The sequence below is a fragment of the Pteropus alecto genome, unplaced genomic scaffold (genome assembly GCF_000325575.1).
Source record: "Pteropus alecto unplaced genomic scaffold, ASM32557v1 scaffold226, whole genome shotgun sequence".
NCBI lineage: Eukaryota > Metazoa > Chordata > Mammalia > Chiroptera > Pteropodidae > Pteropus > Pteropus alecto.
This window is the reverse complement of record NW_006440132.1, coordinates 2,425,032-2,448,297: the sequence shown is the minus strand read 5'-3', so window position 1 is coordinate 2,448,297 and position 23,266 is coordinate 2,425,032. Positions and strand designations below refer to the sequence as shown.

The 23,266-nt window shown below is 43.0% G+C and overlaps 1 protein-coding gene across 1 annotated transcript in view; it reads right to left on the bottom strand.

The window, feature by feature from the left end:
• The window catches only part of BRINP1 (BMP/retinoic acid inducible neural specific 1), a 171,576-nt gene that overhangs the window by 125,892 nt on the left and 22,418 nt on the right, over window positions 1-23,266 (bottom strand). Inside the window, exon 2 of the mRNA XM_006917088.1 lies at window positions 807-1,074. Coding sequence (XP_006917150.1) covers window positions 807-1,024 — 218 coding nt within the window. The 5' untranslated portion in view covers window positions 1,025-1,074. The remainder of the gene's footprint in view (window positions 1-806; window positions 1,075-23,266) is intronic.

Here is a 23,266-nt window from a genome sequence, read left to right as displayed (position 1 = left end):
CTCCTGTCCTCGAAGAGTTTCCAGTTAGGTGAGCAAGAAATATAAAAATGCACTCTAATTCCAAATGGTTTACAACTAAAGAAATGTAAGTGTACAGAGCTGTGGAAATATCAAAGAGAGGGTGATCAAGTGGAACGGGGAGACTCTAAGATGGTTTCGAAGAGGAAAGAACTTTGAGTTAAGTCCTCTTTGGATGAACAGGATTCCAATAAGCCAAGAACCAGTTTCGAGATGCTTAAGAAAAGGTCGTTGACTTAGTGTCCTTCTTTCTAAATGTGTGCACATATTGGGATAAGATATTGGGTGCATTGACAGAATTTGCAAAACAACACTACCTACACCTGCGGTGGCTGTGTAAAGTACTGTGAGAATGGATGCCGATACACCAGGGTTAGAATCCCAGTCCCACCGCTCACTGATGATGTGACTTTAGACGAGTTATTTCACCTAGCTGAAACTCAGTTACCCCATCTCTAAAGTGGAGAACACAGACAGAACCTATCTCTGATGGTTAGTACAAGGTTTAAATGAGATAATATATGCAAAGTACCACGTATCATGCCTAGTGCACAATAAGTACTCAATAAATACGAGCTATTTGTTCTTTTCCTTGTGACTGTTAATCTCTTGTGTAAAGTAAAAAAAAAAAAAAAAAAAAGGGCGAAAAAATGATTAACTGTCTGTTGCTGAAGGATCATGAGCCTTTGGCCCAGACGCTCTCCCAAATAGCAAGGCCCATGCCAATGACTGACTCCCAAAAGCACCCTATCAATGAAAGGCAAGGACTAGCTTAGCCGAGATCTTACCTGTATATTTTATATCTGGTTGTAAATCCTTGACGGTGTCTTTCCACAAAGGATAGGTAGCTCCTGGAGTGGTGGAAAGGCCCCCTGTCTGAAATAAGCCAATCAAATTCCTTGGAGACATGTTGGTCTGTCCCAGCTGGCTCCTGGTGGGAGGGCTGCACTGAGATACGGCCCCATACAAACAGGAAGTAGAGGAGCTCAACAAACCTCCAGTTCATGCTTTTCTGCCGGCCTTTTTCCTCTCATTCTTGCTCCATTCTGTGGAGTCCTATGGAAAAAAGAAAGAGAGAGAAAGAAAGAGAGAAAGCAAAGGAGAGAGAAAGAGGAGTGACAAAGAAAAAAAGAATAATAAAATAAAAGGAAGAGAGAGAAAGACAAAGGAAAAAATGGTATTAGCACATCTTCATCACACATACCTGATTATCAGCAGAATGCTTTAAGGTTTACAAAATTCAGTACAGTGTCTGGTTAAGAGTGTGACATCTCTGGAGATCTGGGCCCACATTCCCGCTTTGCGGACAACAGGTACAAACTATTTAACTTCTTTGGGATGCAGTTTCCTCATCTGTAAAACAGAGGATGGGCTTCCGTGTCTATATCTTGGCACTTGGCACATCATAGGTGCTCAAGGCACGTGTGTTTAAAGAATGAACGGAATGAATGAATGCAGAGTCTCCTACAGAGTCTCCTACAGCCCATAAAGGACGTGGACACGGAACTCAAGTGTCTACCTAGCATCTTCACAGACGACTTGACTCTTATGACAGGAACTCGGTAGATGGGACTTCTTTTTTCTCCTCCTCTGATAAAGACATGTACCTACTGAGTACACACTTTGCTTCTGTATCACCACATGAGTGCGCCAAGTCTTAAGCTGGATCATGACCGTGACTGTCTGGGTTGAATACCTCACAAATGAAGAGTTAGTTGGAGTCCACGTAGCCAGTGCTCGGTGGAATGTCTTCTTCACCCCAAGGAGCTTCAAGGCTCCCTGGTGTTCAGAAGGGAAACTAATGGACAAGGAACTAGGAGGGGTCTTGTCCACCTCTTTGGTAGCACGGCACAGTGGTGCCATGTTGGAGAAATGCTTCCAACCAAGGGAGGGCTTAGGGAGAGGCCCCTCGTGGGATAGAGAGGGAAGAGAGACCACAAGGCCATGCCCAGCCTTTGGAAAACGTACAGATTTTGTTTTTATCATTTCATCAGCATTCCACTTACTGGCCTAACAGCGTGTCATTTGGGTCCCCCACCCCACTCACTCTAGAAGAGCTGATCTTATTCCATGTCGAATGACAGCTTTGAATCCACGTTCCATTGGTTATAAACAGTATGATTTCAGGCAAGTCATTTAACCTCAGTTTCCCCCTCTGCAAACTCTGGTTACCAAGAGCACCTACATCCAGAACTAACGTGAGAATCAAATGACACAATTTACGTAAAGTATTCTACCCGGCGCCTGGCATTTAGTAAGTACTCAGTAAATGAAATCGGTGATGGTGAGGACAATGACGATGATGATGTTGGTACCGATGATGTCCACTCAGTCCCTGCTGAGAGTGTCTTTGCTGATACTGTTCTCGCCGCCCAGCTAAGTCCTGTTTATCCTTTGGTGGCCATCTGAGTCAGGTCCTCCAAGGTCATTTCCTTTTTCTATTTCTCTGAAAAAGTGTCAGTTGATCTCTCATTCTCTGCTCTAGTTGCTCACTTTACATAACTGCACGTTAGTACTTATTGTCTGTTATTATGCTTAATTGTTTCTGTGTCTGCCTTGCTCACTGGGCTGTGAGCCTTTAACTGGCAAGAACCTTTCAAAGACTGTTTCTACACATGGCTAGCTCTGTGATTCTGGATAGTCATGTTCTCTCTCTAGATCTCAGGCTTTTTTTTTCTACCATTTAAAACTGTGGCAAGGACAGAAACGTTTTGTCAAGTGTAAAAATATGTATAAACATGAAAAGATATGATATCTTCTTTGTCTACTCTTCCAACTGAGAATAGAAACAAAGTAAAGCTAAAAAGAAAATTAAAAAAAGAGAGAGATGGAAATTTCCTACTCAATTGGATATTTCTCTCTGTTGCCCAATCGTACTATTTTATTATGAGTAGCTACAGAAATCTGCTTGGCACTGCAAGCCCCAGCTGTCAGGGGCAAAGGAGAGAGGCATGTGAGCAGAGGAGTGGGCTGTCAGAAGCTGAGGCCTGAAGTTTTGTTCAGAGCCTAAAACAAAGCCATACATGTTGAGTGCAGAACTGTTAACAGCTACAGCTGCCAAACTGCCTGCCGGAGCCCACCTGAGTGGCAAGCGGGGGGTGGAGGCGATTGTTCAGAGATCCCGGTGGGGGGCTACAACACACTGAAATCGCAGCATGTCACCCATACAGCCCTTCCACATGGCTTATGCTGTAAGTGGGTGCGGGGTGGGAGCCCATGAGAGAATGCTTGGCTGTTAGACTGTTTGCAAGAAAACAGGATTCAGAACATTACAGCTTTCCAAAGTGAAATGAAGCTATATGTGGAACAGCAGTGTGTGTGTGTGTGTGTGTGTGTGTGTGTGTGTGTGTGTACACGCACGCATGCATGCAAGAAAGTGAGACATTAGCCTACAGTCTTAGAATTAGCTGACAAGTGAAAGATCTAATCCAGTGCTTTTCCAGTGGTGGACATTTTGCTCCCATCCCCAAGGGACATCTTTGATTGTCATGACTGAGAAGGTGCTACTGGTACCCAGTGGGTAGAGGCTAGGGATGCTGCTAACATCCTACAATGCACAGGACAGTCCCCACAAAAAAGAATAGTGGACCCAGATAGCATTGGTGCAAAAGTTAAACCCTGCTCTAATCCAATCTTTTTTATTTTGAACAGACCGTGACCTGAGAGGCCAGTTAGGCTAGCCTCCTGTCTCCTAGGTCCTGAGAGGCCAGTTAGGCTAGCCTCCTGTCCTCTTAGGTTTTCATTCTGCCACATTGTTTCAGCAGGGCAGTGGGTATATATGGCTGTGTCTGAATCTCCTCTGTTGTTGAGCCTGTGGTACAATCTACATTTGAGCAAGTAGAGATGAGTGAATGCTTCATGAACAAAGTCTTAATATACCTCTGTTGACTCAGAAAATCAACATAATCCACAGAACACTAAAAATGAAAATAAAAGTTCCTATAAGGTGCATTTTAATAGAAGTGGATATTTTCTTGAGCAAGAACAAGGACTAGTTGCTATGTTACCTAAATGTTGTCATATGACAGACACTGTGACTCCCACTCCATAAACAAACCCATATTAGCACCAATCATCCTAGAGACTCAGAGCCACATAAGAGTCACAGGACTGCTATCTATTGAGCACCTACTATGTGCTCAGATCTTGTGTCTGTTCTCTTAGTAGCAGTCAAAACATCTAGTACAGAGCAGATGTCAACAAAGGTTTATCCCACGAGGTGGCCACAGCTTTCCCATTTCACAGATGAGTGAAAGGACTTGAAGACATTGAATAACCTTTCCAAGCTCACAACTCTGAAGTATTAGATTCAGGGTTCTAACCCATGTGTATCTCATTATGAAGTCTGCATAATTTCCACTACATCCCCACCCTCATCCCACCTGAGTGATGAAATCAGGTCGTGCCCTCCAGAGGTTCAAAATATCATGAAGTCACACCCATGCACACAAAATTCTAATATGAAATATACTGTCGTAAATACTATAACAAAGGAAAAATGTCCAACACAGAAATAGAGGTCGAGGATAATGTTTTCAACAAAGACACCTGAAAAGGATCCCATAGAAGAGGTGATATTTGAGCAGGGCCTTAAAAAGCACGTCAGGTTTTATCAAGAAGAGATGAGGTAAAGGGAATTCCAGCGGAGCGAATGGCATAAAACAAGTCTCGGGGTGGCAGGGGGCAGACTGATGGGACGTGTGCCCAGGGTAGAACAGAGGGTGGCAGAGGTTTTACTAGGAATAAGTGGCCATGAGGCATTTATTTGATCACACATATTTCTCTCTCTCTCTCTCTCCCTCATGAATCTGAAACTACATATTTCATGTTGGTGCTATACGCTAAGGACAAAGCATTGGGGATGCTCGATAAGTTCATTTATTCATTTATTAACATATTTAGCTGGAAATTAAATAGTAAACAGAGCAGCCAGGGCTTTCCGGAAGCTTATTTTCTATTGGGTTGGGAGGAATAAATAAATGAGCAGTAACTTATCTATGACAGTGAGGAGTGCTCTAAAAAAAAAAAAAAAATCAAAGCAGGTAAGAGGGGATTGAGAGTGAGCGTGCTGCTTTACACACAAGATGTTCAGGAAACGCTTCTCTGATTAAGTGGTTTTGCGGCAGAACCTGAAGGAAGTGAAGGAGTGAGCGGTGCAGATGCCTGGGAGAGAAGAAATCTCAGTGGAAGAAAGGGAAGGAGAGAGGGTCAGCCCTGGTTTACTTCCGGATGTAGTCAGAGATCAAGTTTCATTTCAATCTCCTGCAGGGAGCTTACAGTTTAGTTGCCATGGAAGTCAGGTGGAGGAAGAAATCATGCATTAACTGAGCATTTACTATGTGCCAGGAAACCCACTCGTTGATTTAGAGGTGTGACCTTGTTGTCATATCATGAGAAGTTATGGCCCCTACTTTAAGTAACTGAGTCAACACCACAGAGCTGGCAAATGGCAGAGCTAGAACTGTAGTCTATACTGTCCATTTTAGGAGCCACTGACCACATGCGGCTCTCAAGCATTTGAAATGTGCCTAGACCGAATCGAAAGATGCTGTAAATATAAAACACACACCCATCAGATTTCAAAGATTTAGTAGGAGGAGCAGAATGTAAAATATTGGTTAAATGTTGAAATATTACTATTTTAAATGAATTGGATTAAATAAAATATATTATTAAAATGCATTCCACCTGTTTGTTTTTAATTGTTTAAATACGGCTGCTAAAACTTTAAAATTACACATGTAGATGGCATTCTATTTTTATTGGATAGTGCAGGGCTAGACTGAGCCTTTTCCGCTCTATGACAGTGTCTGAGAAGGTCACTCATCCATCTCCACATTTTTATCAACATTTGGAGAACCCAACTCACTCTCCCCTACAACTGTTTGGTTGAGGCACTGTGCACTTGCTTCCTCCCTTCAAAACAATAAAGATCAATAAACACTTCCTCACTCAAGGGCCACACCTCCTAGTCTTCACATCCTAGAGACAGCCTCTGGGTATCTCTTACCATGCTTTTTCAGAACTGTTTTTCTCCCCCAAATTCATAAAGGGAACTTCTAACTGCCGGAGTTGAGAGCCTGTAAAAGAGAGGCTGGTTCTATTCTGAGTGCTGCCCTTGACCCGCTGTGACCTTCTGTGAGTCACAGGCCTGCTGCTGCGGGGTGCCCTGGTGAACATGGAGCAGCTGATGCGGGCCGAAGCGTGGAGAGCACGTGGGGCCCTTGGCTAAACCGTGCTGTATATATAAGCCTGCAGTGTTATTAAGGGAATCAGATTCATCCCACACAGAGCACACTCTCTAATTGTCGCCACTGTCAATTATTTACATCCGAGGAACACACACAGGAAGAAGAGATGAGAGAGAGGAGCCTTCTGGCAGTAGTGCCACCAAGCTCCTTCTCTCATTCTCCATGGAATGCTGGACAACCGCCCATATGCTGGGGCAGAGATGAAAGGATGTGCCTCCTCTGTCATCCAACCTCGGGGTCCCTAAGTAAGTTGCCCAATCTGTGATCACTCACAGTACCTTGAGCCAAGGTCAACCTGATAACCTCAGGCAGGCTTCAAGTTCGAAGCCTGGGTCTCCAGATAAGACTTCTCACCAGGGATGTGAACCTACAAAGCTTGGTGACATCGAGCACATTGATAAACCCCTTTGTGCCTCAGTTTCCTCATGTGTAAAATGTGGGTAATAACAGGAGGATAGATGAATACCTCTTAGGATTCAGATAAGGATTTAGTAGGATTTTACATACAACTATTTTAGACTCTGTTTCAGCCAAAGCCCAAAACAATAGATATCATATTCTAAAGAGAGGTGGGTGATCACTATGAAGGACTTCCAAAAGGGCAGCCAAAATGGGCTTTTTGAGATCCTCAACCTTGCAGCCACATGACGGCATAAAGAGTCAGATGCTGGGATCACGAATGGAGTTTGAGTGAGGATGGACAGCCTACTGTGAATACTCCTGCCCATTCCCAAAACGACTCTGGAGAAGAGTCAGGGAATAAGCCCCTCACCTTGAGCTTCAACAAGACCACTCAAGGAACAGGATAAATGTCCCCAGGAAGTTGGGGGAACATGGCACATTGGTATATATCTGACTTACGCCAGAGAATTCTAAAAAGAGAATCCCAAATTGGGAAATTTAGAGAGGGGCAGGCTGGAGCCTGGTGGCAGAGTCGAGGCTCCAATTTGGAAAGTAATTACGCAACTCATGTGTAAAAGAACTGTGTCCCCCATGATCAGAGGGGGGCCACATGCAAGAGAAAGCCAAGAGAGGATGCCCTAGACCCCAGCCTGCAGGGAAAAGGGTCCTGGCAAAAGAAAACTGGAATCACCCTGCCATTTACTGAGGATCTCAGGAATGACGGGTCGGCAAGCAGCTGAAAGGAGATGCGTGTTCCTTCATCAGAGGAATCACAACTAAGAGATTACAGAGAAAAAGAGAAGCTCCAGGTACCCCCAAAATGCTGCATGTGAAAAACGTTAGCACTAAACACCCTACAAGTCTTCAGAGCACCAATGTTAAGTTGGTGAGAAGGTACTAGTTAAGAAGACTCTTGCTACCTCCTGACCTCTCCATCCTTGACCAAACCCTGTATCCTGAAGAAGTCAAGATCAAGGTTAGCAAGACAGAGGAGATATAGCAAAATCATAAGTTAAGGAAAGATGGAATCTGGAAGAAGAGCGAAGTCCACTTTAAACAAAATTTGATTTGTTACAATATACTGAACTGGAACATAAATTACTAAACCAAGACTTTATATATTAAGATACGAGGTGAATAGAAAAAGTGTTGAATGTTATTTGAAAAAATCATGGATGTGTCTTAAGTTTCACCCAAAAGTCAGGGACACCTGATCCAGGAATCAGTTTAAACAGTGTAAAACAAGAACCAAAGATTTTTTTTTTTTTTTTTTTTTTGTCTGATCTTACTCCGTGAATCTGTTTGGTCAGAATAAAGATTTGTTAAAATAGTTAACTCAGTGCCAAGTTCAACGTAAAAGTCCAGTGAAGTTCAATTAGAATTTACTAATCAGGGTACACAGAGCAGGAAAAAAAAATCAGAACTTCTAGTGTACATGTTTATTATCTACTTTCAACATTTAGCCCAAATATCAGACAGTCACAAGTCACCAAAGACATTCGAGTGAAGAGGGGAGCCTTAGAGCTTGCAGAGGATGGGCTCCATCGTCCCTTTGCTTACAGTGTACCAGGTGGTGCCTTGCATTTTATCTGTGCCTGGTGATACGAAGTTAGAATTATCTTATCTAATTTAACCAAACCAACTCTCACAAAATGGGCAGGTGGATTCAAAAGAAACTGTGGATGACAACAGTGATAACAATTCAGGCCAACATCAACAAGGAAATGGCAGAGGATCAGCCACACTACAAGGCTAAATCAAAACAACAAGGATCTAATCAGGTTTGCGAAGAATTGGCCAAAAACAATTCAAGATGATAGAGAGGACTAATTAAAATACGGATTTATATATGCAATTATTAATGCCCATCTTTGCTCTAAGTGAACACTGGAGCGCACTGGGGAATTGTGATATTAGCTACTGAAGGCAATGTGTTAAGAATTCATACATTCATAGGAAAGTATATCATCAAAAATTTTACTGAATGTTATGTGTATAATTACAACAACAACAAAAAAAGTCTAGAAACCACTGGAGTAAGTGGTTTAGGGTAGGAAGTGGAAAAGTATAATTTGTATACTTTATATTATTATTTTCAACCACATAATCAACATCTCTAGGAAATCCCACAGAGTTCTCAAACTTAAAATATCTCAAACTAAAGCCATTTTTGCTCTCTCAAAGTTCTCCTTCCCCTGGTATTCTCCATTCAAGTGAACCACACAATCTCCCAAATGATGCCTGTGAGAGGCCTAGGACATTTCCTAAATTCCTGCCCTAGCCTATTAAACTACCTCCCCCTGCACCATCTCCACACCCTGTCAATGTACTTTGTCTTCATTTTCATCCACTCCTTTTGACAACTTTATCCTCCTCCTGTCTTCTTTGCAAACCTCAGAGTAATCCTGCATTTTTTCCCTTCCTTCCTCCTTATACACTTTACCTTAGACACATCCCTTTCCTAAGCCCATCCTCTCTTGATATCTGTCATTCAAAACATGGCTCTCCCTCACTCGGACTCTCATAATCTTCCTGCTTCATGTACCCCTGCCACCTCCATCCTAAGAACCACTCTGGTTGCCAGAGCAATTTTTCTAAATACTGACAGGACCACGACACTCTCATCATTAAACAGACTCAGTAATTCCCTATTGATTGCCCTACTTCTTAGTCTTGCATTCATCAATGTTCATGAGCTGGACTCTTCGTATATTCACCTTCTCCTATTTCTTCTCTTCCACTTCCTGCCCTCAATTCATCTGTTCTCTCCCCAAGTGCATTGACTGAACGCACTATAAATGTCACGCCTCACTGCCTTTGTTTAATACTGTTTCCTCTTCTTGCGATGTCCATCCCCACTTCTTAACTTTACGACAGGCTAGTAATGCTTCGCGTTATATTTTAAATGCATTTGTAAGGGTAGGTGAAAGACCACTGTGCACCTACTATATGACAGAAACTATGCCACACTTCCTCATTCCCCATGACATCGAATCCACGGAACAATTCTGTGAGATAGATAGACAGCATCATCTCTATTTTGCAGATGATGTGACTGGGACTCTTCAAAAAAAAAAAAAAAATCTGGTTATTGTTCTGTCACATTATTTAAAAATGACAAAATTAAACTTTTACCTAAGCCAATTCTACGTTATGCTTTAATAGACTAATCTAAGAAACTACATCATCCTTAGTTGTAGTTTTTTGTTTGTTTGTTTTTGACAATTATGAACCACCAGAAATTAATTGTAAAGATGTTAATGAAGAGAATAGCTGATAAATTAAACTGAGGTGTAAAACTTCTGAAAATGTTGAAGCTAGAAAAGATTATAGTACTCTGAAAGAATATTGAAATGTGTGGAATACTTATTTTTGTGATTTTAGAGAGATCCTAAATACTATTTTTTCTGTAATTAGCAATATATTTATGTTATGTATAGCATCTTTTTCTTCATACATATTTCATCCGAAACCACATTTAGAAATGTGATGATCAAAATTCAGGGAAACTGCCTTTTAAGCTTTCCCTCAAAATTATCAATAGTCTTTGCAGGAGATCTTTCAAAAAGGAAAGTGAAGTTAACATTCTGAATGTCTTTTCTGGCTCTATTTGACAAAATTCAACAAATATTTGTTGAGTCCCTATTATTTTAATTAGTTCTCACAGTATGAAGTAGGAGATGAACAAAAAAACAGGTAATTTATATATAAGATAATAGGGCAAAGACAGGGTACACCCAGTGTTCTGTGGAGCGTGACACCCACTCTAGGGTCTCAGAGCATGCTTCCTCGAGACGGCACCCAGACAAGGCCCTAAAAAATAAAGAAGCACCTGTGAGGTGACAAAAATGTAGGCCCTGCATTCCAAGTGAGGACAAAATATGTGAGAAGAATGAGGAGTGTGGTATGAATATAAGATCTAAAAACATTTGAAAATTAGTGCAGTGGGAATTTGGGGGGAGTGTCAGGAGATGAATCAAATGAGCTAAGTGGGGTCATTTTACAATCATATATTTATGCGCGAATGGCGGTTTCTTAAAGAAGTTGGTTCTTCCCCCTGCTCCCCACCATGTATATCCAGGATCTGGAACCAATCATATGGTAGGCACTACATCACGACTTACTGAATAAATTATCTGGACAGATCAAGAGCTGGGATAAGCCCTGTGGGATCATGAGGATCCACTGAAGGCTTTTACAAAGAGGAGTTCTATGTTAGAGTTTCATTTTAGATGGATTACTCTGACTGGAGGGGTAGTAGATAGATTTAAGAAGGAATCAGGATAAAATTGAGAAGGCTATCACAATAGTCTAGGTTAGATATGGTCTGTACAAAACATCTTACATCTGATAGAAATTTTTTAAAAACCGAGAGGTAAAATTAGCAAGATTTGGTGACTGGGTGAGTGGAGTGAGGGAAGAAAAATCTCTATAAGGACTCGGCGCTGGTTTGATAATTAGGTTAATGTTGGTGTCATTCATTATAATAATAATGAAAAAGGAATGGGTTTAGAGCAGAGGAGGACAATTTCCTCCTTAGATGTGTTGAGTTCGAGGTGTCTGTTGAACATTCAAGTCAGAATTTCCAGTAGGCTACAGAATCCTCGAGTCTAAATCAAAAGAGAAGCCAAAACGAGAGGTAGAGATTTGTAAGGCAGTATGAACTAGTGGTGTTTAGAGCTCTGAAAGTAGATGAGAACGTCCAGTGGAATATGTGTGCGACGAGAGTGATGGAAACCAAATGAGAGTGATGCTCCTAGTTAGGCAGGATGAAAAGGAAAAGAATCCCGCAAAGTAGAATACGAAGGGATTGGAAGAGCAGCAGGAGGGGAACCGTGAGAGAATAATATCAACGGAGCTGGAGGAGCAGAAACATCTAAGGGGCCTCAAGTTCAAAAAAAGCTAGAATGGCCCGATGTGATAAGGACTCACAATGCCTACTGGACTTAGAAATCCAGAGGTGGTAGTCAGTTTTCAATGCCTTGATGAAAACTGGAGATTCACTGAAAGAGATCCAGGCATAAATGGGACAGGAATAAATGGAGGCATAGAGTGTAGAGTACTTGGCAAAGAAGGAAATATCAAAAAAGCAGTAGGCAATGCTTCTCCACCAGAGAAGAAAGCAAAGGGTCAATGGAGGATTCTTCATAGAAGTATAAGGATATTCATACACTCAGAGGACAGACGCAAAATTAAAGAAGAAAGGAAAAATATGAAAGAGAGAAAAAAATAGTACTGATTGAAAGAATGGCATTGGGAAATCAAAGAAAAATAAGAATGTGTTCATGGCTTTAGGGAGCCCTAAGCTGGGAAGGGAGATAAATCCAAATTGGAAAATAATGGATTGAGTTTTATCAGAGACCTGAACAGAGTGTTGTTGGAACAGGGAAAAGTAACTCAAACAGAGCCAGTTCAAGATGTCTCAGGGACACCGAGATTTTACTCGGGCCCTCTAATGGTTCAGTAGTGATTTCCAGCTGAAGAGAGAGAAAAGGACTTCATAGAAGGCTTTTCAGGGAATGGTCCTAGTGTGAGCAGAAGGCGTGGAATCATGCAAACCCATCAATTATGCAAAGAGTACTAAACTGGATAGCGCATGGGATACAGAGATGAGTAAGGAGAGGCTGCTTTCCCTCCAGAGGCGTACTGAAGAGCCTGGAGTTAGAATGAGATGCCAAACACAGGATAACTGGCATTGCACCGGGGCTCAAAATGTAATTGTTCAATAAATAAGCAGTGTTCTGCTGAGTTAATGGCTCTAAATTCTTCCCTGTGGCTAATCTATTCTTAATATTCAGTGGAGCAAATAAATAAAACACTTAAGTTTCCATCCAAACCTAAATTTTAGCATTTACTCATCAAAGGCTCTGACCCTCGGCTTGATGTTTCCAAGAGGTCACTAATGAAAACAGCTGAACAGTTCCTGGTAGATGCATTTGGATAGAAGCTCCTTGGGCTCTGCTACTTTGGGGTCTATTCCTTGATGCTTTTTAAATGAAGAACTAAAAGGATGGCTGGTTACAACTGTTGCCTGTTTATGACAATCATGGAACCCAAGGCAGAAAACACATCTGAAGGTTTGGGCAGGGACTGGGTCAGCAGCCATATATTTAAAAAACGTGTTCAGTTTGGAGACTGTAAGTGTCCTCTCTCCCCGCAAGTCTCTTAAGGCACACCTCATTCCATCCTTGCATTCTAGTAAGACTTCATGCTGCAAAGGCACTGAGCTCTCATGTGATCTCAGAGCCACTTGCAACATACAACATACACGGGGCAGGGATTTATACCTCTCATTCCAGAGATAAGAAAATTAACGTTCGGCATGGTAATGCCAGCAAATTATTTTAATAAAACACATATAATTCCTCTGAAAAAGGTATGATCACTATCTCCACTTAATAGGGCAGGAAACAGGTCAGAGAAGTTCAGTAATTTTTCCCCCAGGGTCTCACAGCTAGTGTATTATTTTCCCAACCTTAATACAGTGTGAGTTTCATTCTCTATTGCTAGCAACGCACAAATAACAGCAATTTTTCAACTCATATCTCTATACGTACGTAAAATTTGCTCAACTAGTGTTATTTCATGGACCTTCCTGTGGTTCTTGTTTTGGGGTGCTCCTGCTGCCATGAGTATCCCTTGGCCAAGTCTGTCTTCCTCTAGCACCACTGTCTCTTTCCAACATCTCTAAGCCCCCATAGATCCTAGAGCTCTCATCTGTCCCAGATCTCCAGTTCTATTAATGTGAGAACCAAACAAAGAAACATACAAAGGATTTAATATTGCCCTCCCTCTGGGATTCCCTCAGGTTTAAAAAGTAGTCCACAGATCACCCAGGTCAAATCACTAGAGATGCTTAATAAATACCTACTCTTTTGGACCCATCATCGAAACTACTGAATTATAATCTGCAGTAAAAAAGGCATAGAGATCTGTGCATTTTAAATAAATGCTCCGGATGAATACTATGTATACTAAAGTGTAAGACTCATTGTTCTGGCAGGACAGGATCATCCGAGGCCACTGCTTAACTCTAAGAGATGACTTACTGTTGTTGGAAGGTCGAGTATCACAATAAGGTACAATCCAAGTCCTTCCTGCTGCCCTTCAAATCTCAAATTAAAAAATCATTGCACTGTCTGATTTCTAAAGGTTCAGCCTGCCCCATCCGTGCGGTTTTGAGAAAGCTTCATCACCGCTCTGAACATCTGTTTTCTTCTCTGTGTTGCCAGATTTGGAAACTCGGGATTAATAATTCGAGCCTCCATTTTTGAGTCCTTACTAGAATAATGATCACGATGAACATAATTAATGAACATTTCGTGTATGCCAGGAACTGTGTCAAGAATTTTTACAAATCTTATTTTAGTTGATAATAGTTTAGTTCATAACTACCTATGGAATAGGTGTGGTAGGTTAATGACCCCAAATCATTGCCCTTCCCTATAATCAGGCACTTTGCTTTCTAGCTCTCCTATTAGAGAAGTGGAGTCCATCCCCCACACCTTGCTTGTAGGCTCATCATCCTAACTCCCTTTGCTCATCAGAATGAGGCAGAAGTGATGGTGTACCAGTTCTGAGCCTATACCTTAAGAGACCTTGTAGCTTTCTGCTTCGCCTCTTGTACTTCTGCTACTGCCACACGGAGAATGTGACTGGCGTTTTAGAAGGAGGATGACAAACATGTAGAGCAGAGCCGCCAGCTGAACTTAGGAGCAAGAGCAGCCTAAGTCAGCGAGACTGGTTTAGATCAGCTGGTCCCTCGCTGACCCACAGATGCATGAGCTGCGATAATAAATGCCACTGAATTGGTAGTGGGGGTGGTGGAAGAGTAGCTAACAGACACACTAGGTAATATTACTATTCCCATTTTGTAGTAAGGAAACAAGTTCAGTAATTTGTTCGAAGTCACATCATGGCTAGTAACAGTCAGAGCTGAGATTTGATTCTAGGTCTCTCCAAAGTCTTAATCACCACTACGCTGCACTGCCAGCTACTGGGCTAAGGACTCTGGTCTCCAAGTCAGGTGTCTTCAAACTTGTGAGTCTCCAGCAGTTTCTGCTTTTAAAATAAATTTTCTCCTCCAGACCTCATCAGAAATTCTAAAGGTAAGGTCCCAGAATCCGTAGTCTTAAATCACTCCCAGATGATTTTAATGCATTTGTGGGGATGATTAGCCCACAGCGGGGACAGGAAGGGAGGGCCTGTCCTGAAAGAAGGGGGCACTGAAGCTCACTGGGGTTCTTTCCTCACAGGCTGTGAATGTGCAGTGTAACCTAATCCATCCATGCATACGAAAGGAGGCTGCAGGTTTTAAGCCAGAAAGGAACATAGTGTTTCTTTGGGACCTTGAGGAATAGAAGAAAAAAAAAAATTGCATCTTTTGGATGAAAGGACCCTTAATCTTCAAAACAGAAACCATTTTTCCATACCAAAGCCCCTTCAAGCCTAGGAAGTCTGCCGAGGCCTCCAGTCAGGCAAACAGCTTGTGTTTTGCAGATTAAGGAGCCTTTGACCCAAAGGATCCATTTTTGTGAAACTCCAAAGGAAATGACTGGTCTATTTCTAGCTGATACACTCCCTGACAGAGGTGGCTTTGAACGTGGTCAGAGAGGAAAGCTGTGTTCCTGCTGGGATGGGGGCCCAGCACACAGTAGGCAGTCAGATGAATGGAAGAGCTCCTAAAAGAGATGCTTTGCCCTAAAATATACCTGCTTCTTTGCCAGGATGCCCTAAATGCTCATTATAGAAAAAATCACAACTTCGAAATACTAAATGTTCCTGTTCAAGGAATAATGCCAAGCAGCAGGAGTAGGCTTGTGTCTAGCACTCTAGAATGAGGGGACATGTGGCCTCATCCGATCCCCACAACCACACTGTGTCGTCTGCAGGATGGGGAAACCGAGTCCTCACTTCGGAGACGAGGAAACTGCGTTCCAGAGAGTTGAAGTCCTGAGCCTAAGATTATGCAAACATAGTCTCCGGCTCCCTCCCAGGTGGACCCCAGCCTAAGGGAAACCAGCAAAGGTAAGGCTGAAGCAGGGCTATTTATGGAGGATAAACGAGGGGAGGCCATAAGGTTTAAGTGACCGTGGACCAGGCTGAGTCAGGTTGCCTAAATTCTAGCCCTATGCCGAATACCACTTGCAGAAGCTGATAATGCCACATCTCTGCAACTTGGTCTCTGTACTTACTGGAATCAGGAAGGCTGGCTTAGGTATTGTCTTAGATTCCTTCTAAATTTAACATTGTTTCAGATTATAATTCTATACTCGTGAAATAAAGAAGAAACTTACATATTATTAGAGATAAGAAGAAGAAAGAGAGGGAAGGACGGAAGAAGGAACCAAGGAAGAGAAAGAAGAGACGGAGGGAGGGAGAAAGAGAGAGAACCATCTCCAATTCTGGCTTGTCTTGGATGAGGGGATATTATGCCCGACAAGAGAGATAGAGTCTGAGGAAGTGAATGGATTTGATTTGTCTAAGCCTTAGGAAAGCAAATATTACTGAAATGTTGGCCGACCGCCATTGACCTCCAAACAGAAAATGGCTTCCAGATAGACTGTGGGTGCCCAGCGGGGTCTGTGAGAGCGAGCGACGGGGTGGCCATGTGTTGCTGGAGAGCGGGGAGAAAATTATAATGTTCTCCTGACAGAGACCAGCGGAAAGAGCCAGCCCGGGAGGAGGAGAAGAGGCACCAGCTGGGCCTCCCCCGACCGGCTCAGATCATTTACACAAAACCCACAAGGGCCTCTGGAAATGGTTAACTAACCTAAGACGGAGCCAAGTTCCAACATGGGATGCGATGGGGGTTGGTCAGTGTGTAAAGCACAGGTTTGGGAGTCAGGAGGCCTGGGCTTCAGTCCCAGCTTGGTCTCTAACTCACCATGTGACCTGGATCAAGGCTCATCCTGCCCATGGACTTCTGTTTGTCCAGAAAACAGAAAACCGTTGGAGGTCTTAAATGCTCTCTAAAGGCTTTTCTGATTCAGGCGCGCTAGGACATACGATGATCAAACACCAGTGACTTTCACTCATTCAACACGTACTTATTGGACACCTTTCAGGTGACACCAACAAGCTAGGGGATGAGGTAACTGACATTCATAAACCTAAATTTGGCTTTCTGTGACATTATCAGCACTCTAGTAAGATGGGGAATGATCCGAAGGTGCCATCTAATCAAGCCGGCTCTCCCCAAGTACAGGACCTTAACATTGTATGGTTCGTTGTCCATCTTATTCCTGGCGATCCACAGGGGAATGCAAAAGCTTTCCTGAAGAACCACTGAGACCTCATGCAGCCAGAAAGTTCTTCTGTTGGGTCTCACCTGAGCCTTACCTGCTCTTCATTGGGGTAGCTCTTACGAAGCCTGCAATATACAGGAAAGTCTCCTGGTTTTGCACACTAACGTGCCTTAATGGCAGCGCCATAAAAGGTCGAAAAGAAAGCCCATTAGCAATATCTTCCTAATACTCTGAACTATTTTAAATTGAATGGTCCTTAAAGAGAATCAAGTCTGGCTGCTTCATTTTATGAAAAAAAGAAACCAAGTGTGGCCCAAGGTCCCACAGCCGGTTAGTTAATGGTAGAAACTGACAGTAAAGACCAAGTCTTTGTGCCTCCTGCACCCTATTTTTACTACTCCAAGCACCCTCTCCCATTCCAACAGGCATCGATTTTTTTTTTTTTTTTTTGGTAAGGTTTCGTTAAGTTCGAACATAAGGAACGTTTCCAGTGAAGTCAACTTTCCCAAATTCAGCAACTCATTACTCAGAGCAATCATACTGTAATGTGCATGAGGGGTGGAGAGCCATTTGGGCCTTTGGAGAACACACTGGAGGGTTGATGGAGAGGGTGGGCTGTGAGGGAGGGAGTGCAATGCAGGACAGAGCGCATGCTGGGGAGCAGAGGGAACAGGGATGCCGCAGTCAAATGCAGAGACGAAAACAAAGCGGTTGTATTGATCTGAAGAGGCAGCTCACTGAAGTTGACGCTGCCAGCCTGGCTCTTCCTGGCAGGTCTATGAAGGCACATACCCACCCTCGGAGGTTCACAGCCATCTACTCTGTATGCAGGGGGTGAATTGCAGAAAATCGGGACCAGATGGGATGTGTTCCCTCGACAAGATGAGAGAGAAGAGAGAAAAGGAAAGGGAGAGAGAATATGAGAATGGAAGAGGATGGATCTCTCTTCTCGGATGAATAGAATATAAAAGACACCAGGTGAAGGAGAGTCTAAAAGGACAGGGACCTGATTCTATGGACATGGGATGGGGCCAGTTTTCTCTTTAAAAGGAGGACTCTGGGGATCAAAGGAAAAGGGTTCGACCTCTTCCCCATCAGGATGGCTCTATTCCTAAACAGATTGCATCCTCTCTCTCATCTGAACTGACAGACCAGTCTCCTAATTCATCTCCTGAACTCAATCCTTCCCTTCTAAAGCCTTACAGGAAATAGATGCCTAATAAATGTTTGATGAGCAAATAAACAAGTTCTGACATTGATTTCATCATGTCAGTGATAACGACTTTTTAGTTCATAGCCACTTTTTCAGGAAATACAAACTCAAAGGCCTAGAGTCCAGGCTATGAACATGAGGGAAAGGAGTGGCCAGGTATAGGGCCTAAGAAGGGAGAATAGTGACAAACCGCAGGCACGTGACCCACTCCTAGGATAGCAGATTGCTTCCATGTGGGAATGATATATCTAGGCTGCCAGACCACCTGATTTCTCAGGAAAAGCCAGAAAGAAATCCAGATTTTTATATGAAATCTCTCCATTTTCAAATATTGACAAATGATCTTTCCCCTACCCCTGACCTGTGAGGGTCAAATACAACACATTCAAGTGCCAATAGGTAAATCTATTTATGACCCAGGGCTTACAGGATTAAGTCCACATATCTTAATTAAACACCCAAGCCTCACCCTTCACTATATCTAACCTAATTCCCTTATCTTGCTTTTCCTTTCTATACAACATTATAAATGCTGTAACCATGGTAAGTGCAATTTCCTGACACTTTGGGAAATATACTGCTGCATGTGTAGGTACAGAACATTTTCTCCACCTGTTGTGTACCACCTAAGCCCTGCCTCCTCCAGGAAGCCTTTCCTGATTGCATCAGCCTTTCTCAAATCCTCTAGCTAGGAAGGATATCATTGTTCTTCGTTCTTTAAAACATTTACCACGATTCCATGGTTACTTAACAGAATCCTGCAGTGGAAAAAGTTTTTGACTGGGAACCTATGATACCTGGGTTCTAATCCTGACTTCTCTCCCATCTTACTGTGTGGCCTTGGGCAACTTAACGCCTCTCTCTACAACTCAATTTCCACCACTTCTGAAATAAAAATATTGGTTTAAGGTAGCAGTTTCTAAAGTCGGCTCCGAGGTGGCTATGATGCGTGGAGGGGTGTGAGATGCAGGGGAGGCTCTCCAGGCTAATCTTGCCGCTACCTTGAAAAATACCACCTTCTAAGGCTCTGACTAGTTACTGGCCTTCCGATCGGGGGTCTGTGTTTTGTGCCTCTGCAATTAGACTGGGCTTTTCTTAAACTCAGCTACGTTTCGCCGATCCTTTATTACATGCCAGGCACTGTGTGCTACACGCTTTTCCTGTATTTTACATCTCTTGTCTCCTCTCAGCCCCTAACCACGGTCTGTGTACATGGTAAAAGACGCAAGGGGGAAAACACCAACTGGGAAGCGCTGGTCCCTTCACGGCCACACTCTGGCCTCCTTATCTGGGCAGTCGCTTCCAGTTTCTGGGGTTTGGTGTCCTCTTCATAAATGCAAAAGACTGACTAGAAAGCATTTTTCAGCCCAAAAAAAGAAGGGAGGGAGGAAGGAAAGAAAGAAGGGAGGGAGGAAAGGAGAGAAGGAGAGAGGACGGGAGGAAGAGAAAGGGCAGGGAAGGAAGAACTTAGGGAGGGAAGGAAAAATGAGAGACTAAATGAAGGGAGGAGATAAAGATGACTTTAGCTTCTCTTTTTACCTGGACAGCAGCTTCTACAAATCTTGTTTTCCTCTAGACCAGGAATATAAACTTTTTTCCTTAAAGGGCCAGGTAGTATATAGATTTTCGGTTTTATGGGCCATATTGTCCATGTTTTAATTACTCAACTCTGCCACTGGAGCATGAAAGCGGTCATAGACAATAAGTAAAAATGTGTATAGTTTTGTTCTAATAAAACTTTATTGGCTACACAGGTAGTGGGCTAGATTTGGAAGCTCCCCAAGTACCCTTGTGCTCCAGAAAGATCTCACCTCCCCAAGCCACTCTCTCGGGAACAATTTCAGCCTTTCCATCTAGAAGAGGACCCATAAGCTGTTCCCCTTCTCTAGAGATGACCCTAAAGTGATTTCACTTATTTATTTAGAATGCATACTCCATCTATCCCAGACACAGCTAAAGTGATATTATGAAGGTAAATAAGGTATAAATCAGGACAATTAAAAATGAAATTGGAACAAAGAATAGTTAAAATGAGTGAAGGAAGAGATGCTACCAGCCACCTGGGAAGAGCTAATTGATCTGGATTTAGTTTTGAGGTCCCTGGCAGCTGAAGTAAAGTGAAGTTAATTGGCCCCCAAGGGGCTCAGATCTATGAGTAGGATCTCATTAGCATCATCCCTCTACCAGTGAACAAAGAGAGGCTGAGCTGAGAGATGTGACAGTGGGCCCCGCCCCCAGGGTGCAGGGATAGGCTCCCAATCCAAGACTCTCTTTTGCCCCAACTCAGAAAAATCTTCAACACATCCCAACAACAGAAAGAAAGCACAGGTTTTGAGAGACTCAGACTCTATCGGCCTCAGAAGCTGAGGGGCTTAACTGATAGTCTCCATATCTCACTTTCTGATGTGTCAGACAACATGCTAACCATTGCTTACTCCATTGAGTTGCTGGGGGAAGTAACATGACAGATGACAAATGCTCAACCAATGATGGAGGCAGAGTAAACCTGTGATTCTTGTTAATTCCTCCTACAGAATTGCTAAAATCCTCATTGGACGTAACTTTTTAAATTGATATCAGCCCTAATACAATTTGTCTCTGGTGAACGAAGGAAAGACATGGGAAGTGCCATATACAATAGAGAGCTAATAGGCGACGAGACAAAATAATAAAAGAGTAAAAAGGTTAGGATGGGAAAATGTGCCTCTGGAAACAAAACTTCCAGCACTGGGTGTTGTATAGCAGGAGTCCCCAATCCCTGGGCCACGGACCGATACCAGTCCATGCCCTGTTAGGAACTGGGACGCACAGCAGGAGGTGAGTGAGCAAAGCTTCATCTGTATTTGCAGCCGCTCCCCAGCACCAGCATCACCACCTCAGCTCCACCTCAGATCATCAGGCATTAGATTCTCATAAGAGCATCAGTCCCTGATGCCGAAAAGGTTGGGGACCACTGTTGTATAGGATCTGATCCCTCCCTTCCTACTAGATGTTTCCAGATTGCTACAGAATACCAACAGCTCTCTTTCCATTTCCTTCTTCCATATCTGTCTAGACTCACACCTTTCGCTTCACCATCAGAGCCAGCTTGCTCCCCTCAAACCGGACGTCTAAGTGTGTAAGGGCCCTTAAAAGAAGAAATGCAAGAGCTGCGGTGATGCTACAAGACCCCAGGATCCAGAATCTCACAAAATCAGGGCTGTCTACACTGGCTGGAAGAGACGTGGCTTTAAATGGAGACCTGATTTTTCACAAAGTAACTTTAACTTATAGTGAAAAAAAAAAATTCCCTTTTCAACACTCTCTCAGTCCTGATTAAGTCAAGGAGAAAGACTCATTTGGTGCTAGTATGTCTTTAGCTTCTCTCTAACATTTAAAAATATTCTTTTTTAATTTAAAGAGGGCAAGCCTGAAGATTAGATACCTGGGCAGGCAAGAATAGAGCTGAATATATAAATGTGACTATAAACGAGAATACCATGGTCCTGTTCTTGTTTTAATGATATTATTTGTGCAGTTACCATCTATTTAGCAAACCGTGTTTTTAAAAAGAAATTAGTTGTCATGATAGGAAGTCTTCTTTGTCAGTGTATGCATTTGTGTAAGTGGATTCATTTAAGGAAAAAATATTAAGCGGTGTAGATGAAACGAAAGAGAGAGAAGAAATCAAGATGGTACCTGAGAAACTGACATCTCAGAAACATTGATCTAATCCAATTCCTTTGTTTTAGGGACAATTAAACAGAGACAAAGACAAGGATGATGGCCTGCGCGAATAAATCGCATAAGAACAAGGACAATGGAGCCACATCGGCCTCTTTTCGAACCCCAAACCTGCCAACTACTGCAGTTACCTTGGGAATATTAATTTTCTCATATGTCTAACCCTCCATTGGTGTATCCACAAAATGGGAATCCTAACTTACATTTGCCTGGTGGCCTGGAGCTAGCCCCAGAGTGAAAATGTTCAGCTCCCGGGAGACCTCTAGACGTGAGACTAGTAAGACGCCACCAATGGGTGACAGGTGAAAAAATTAACTCGATGGTATTTGTAATGGCCCGATAATTTCTTTCATTCTTATTCCTAAAACATAACTATTATTATAGTGGTGTTCCAAACTGCCCCTAAGCTTGGGCTGAAAAATCTATGCGCAGCATCAAACGAACAATACACTAGTGAGATTAAGCACACAGTTCTGGAACTGAGATATCCCAAGTTCAAATCCTAGGCTTGCCATTAATTAACTACATGACCTTGGCAAGTCGCTTTACTTCTCTTTGCCTCAGTTTACATATCTATAAAACAGAGATTGATATAATACATTGGGCCCTTGCCCGGATCAAATCAATTAATGCATGTAAAGCAGTTAGCAGAGTGCCTGGAACCTGGGAAGTAACACTCACTGCTTCCTATTATTGTTAAGGCACAGTGTCAAGTTGAGCTTCCTCCAGGTCATTCAGCACAATGCTACTTTGGCTGTTGTGCTGTGTCCAAGATGTGACCCACCAGGTGTGACGCGAGAAAGACACACAGCTATATAAAGTGCAGATGCAAACAGATTGCTCTGCACTGCCTCTGGGGAATGAGATATGGAGTCAGTGAAGGGTGAATTTTAGAAGAACATCCGATTAAAAACACATCAGTAAGAGAAAGCTGGCTATCTGGGTCACGTTCTTCAAGTCGTAAACCCTGATCTTAACAACTGCTCCTTTTCCCGCCTGGCACCGTGCAGCCTCTCTCCCCTACTCATCCCCTCGCATTTACCACATGCCCTGAATTACATTGAACTTGATGGATCTGACTTTTTCAAAAACGTTTCCTCCTCCTGCATGGCACCCTGTTTGAAAGGCGCCCCTGCCTCTCAAAGGAGTTTTTAAACCTCGAAGCCCATTTTTCTACATTTAAGACCTGTCTCCTCATTCTTGATCTCTATCTCTGTAGGGTGGCTTCCAATCAGGTCAGTGAATTCTCCTCCCTCCCTGGGTCCCAGAGCAGTAAGTGATCCTTGGCGGATACTGAAATCTGAGGCACCGTTTCTTGCCCAAGGCTGTGCTGTGTGGAGGGACTGAAATGCCCCTCTCCTGCCTAGACTCCCAGGCTGCCCCTAATCCATCTACTCAGAGCTTAGTGATTC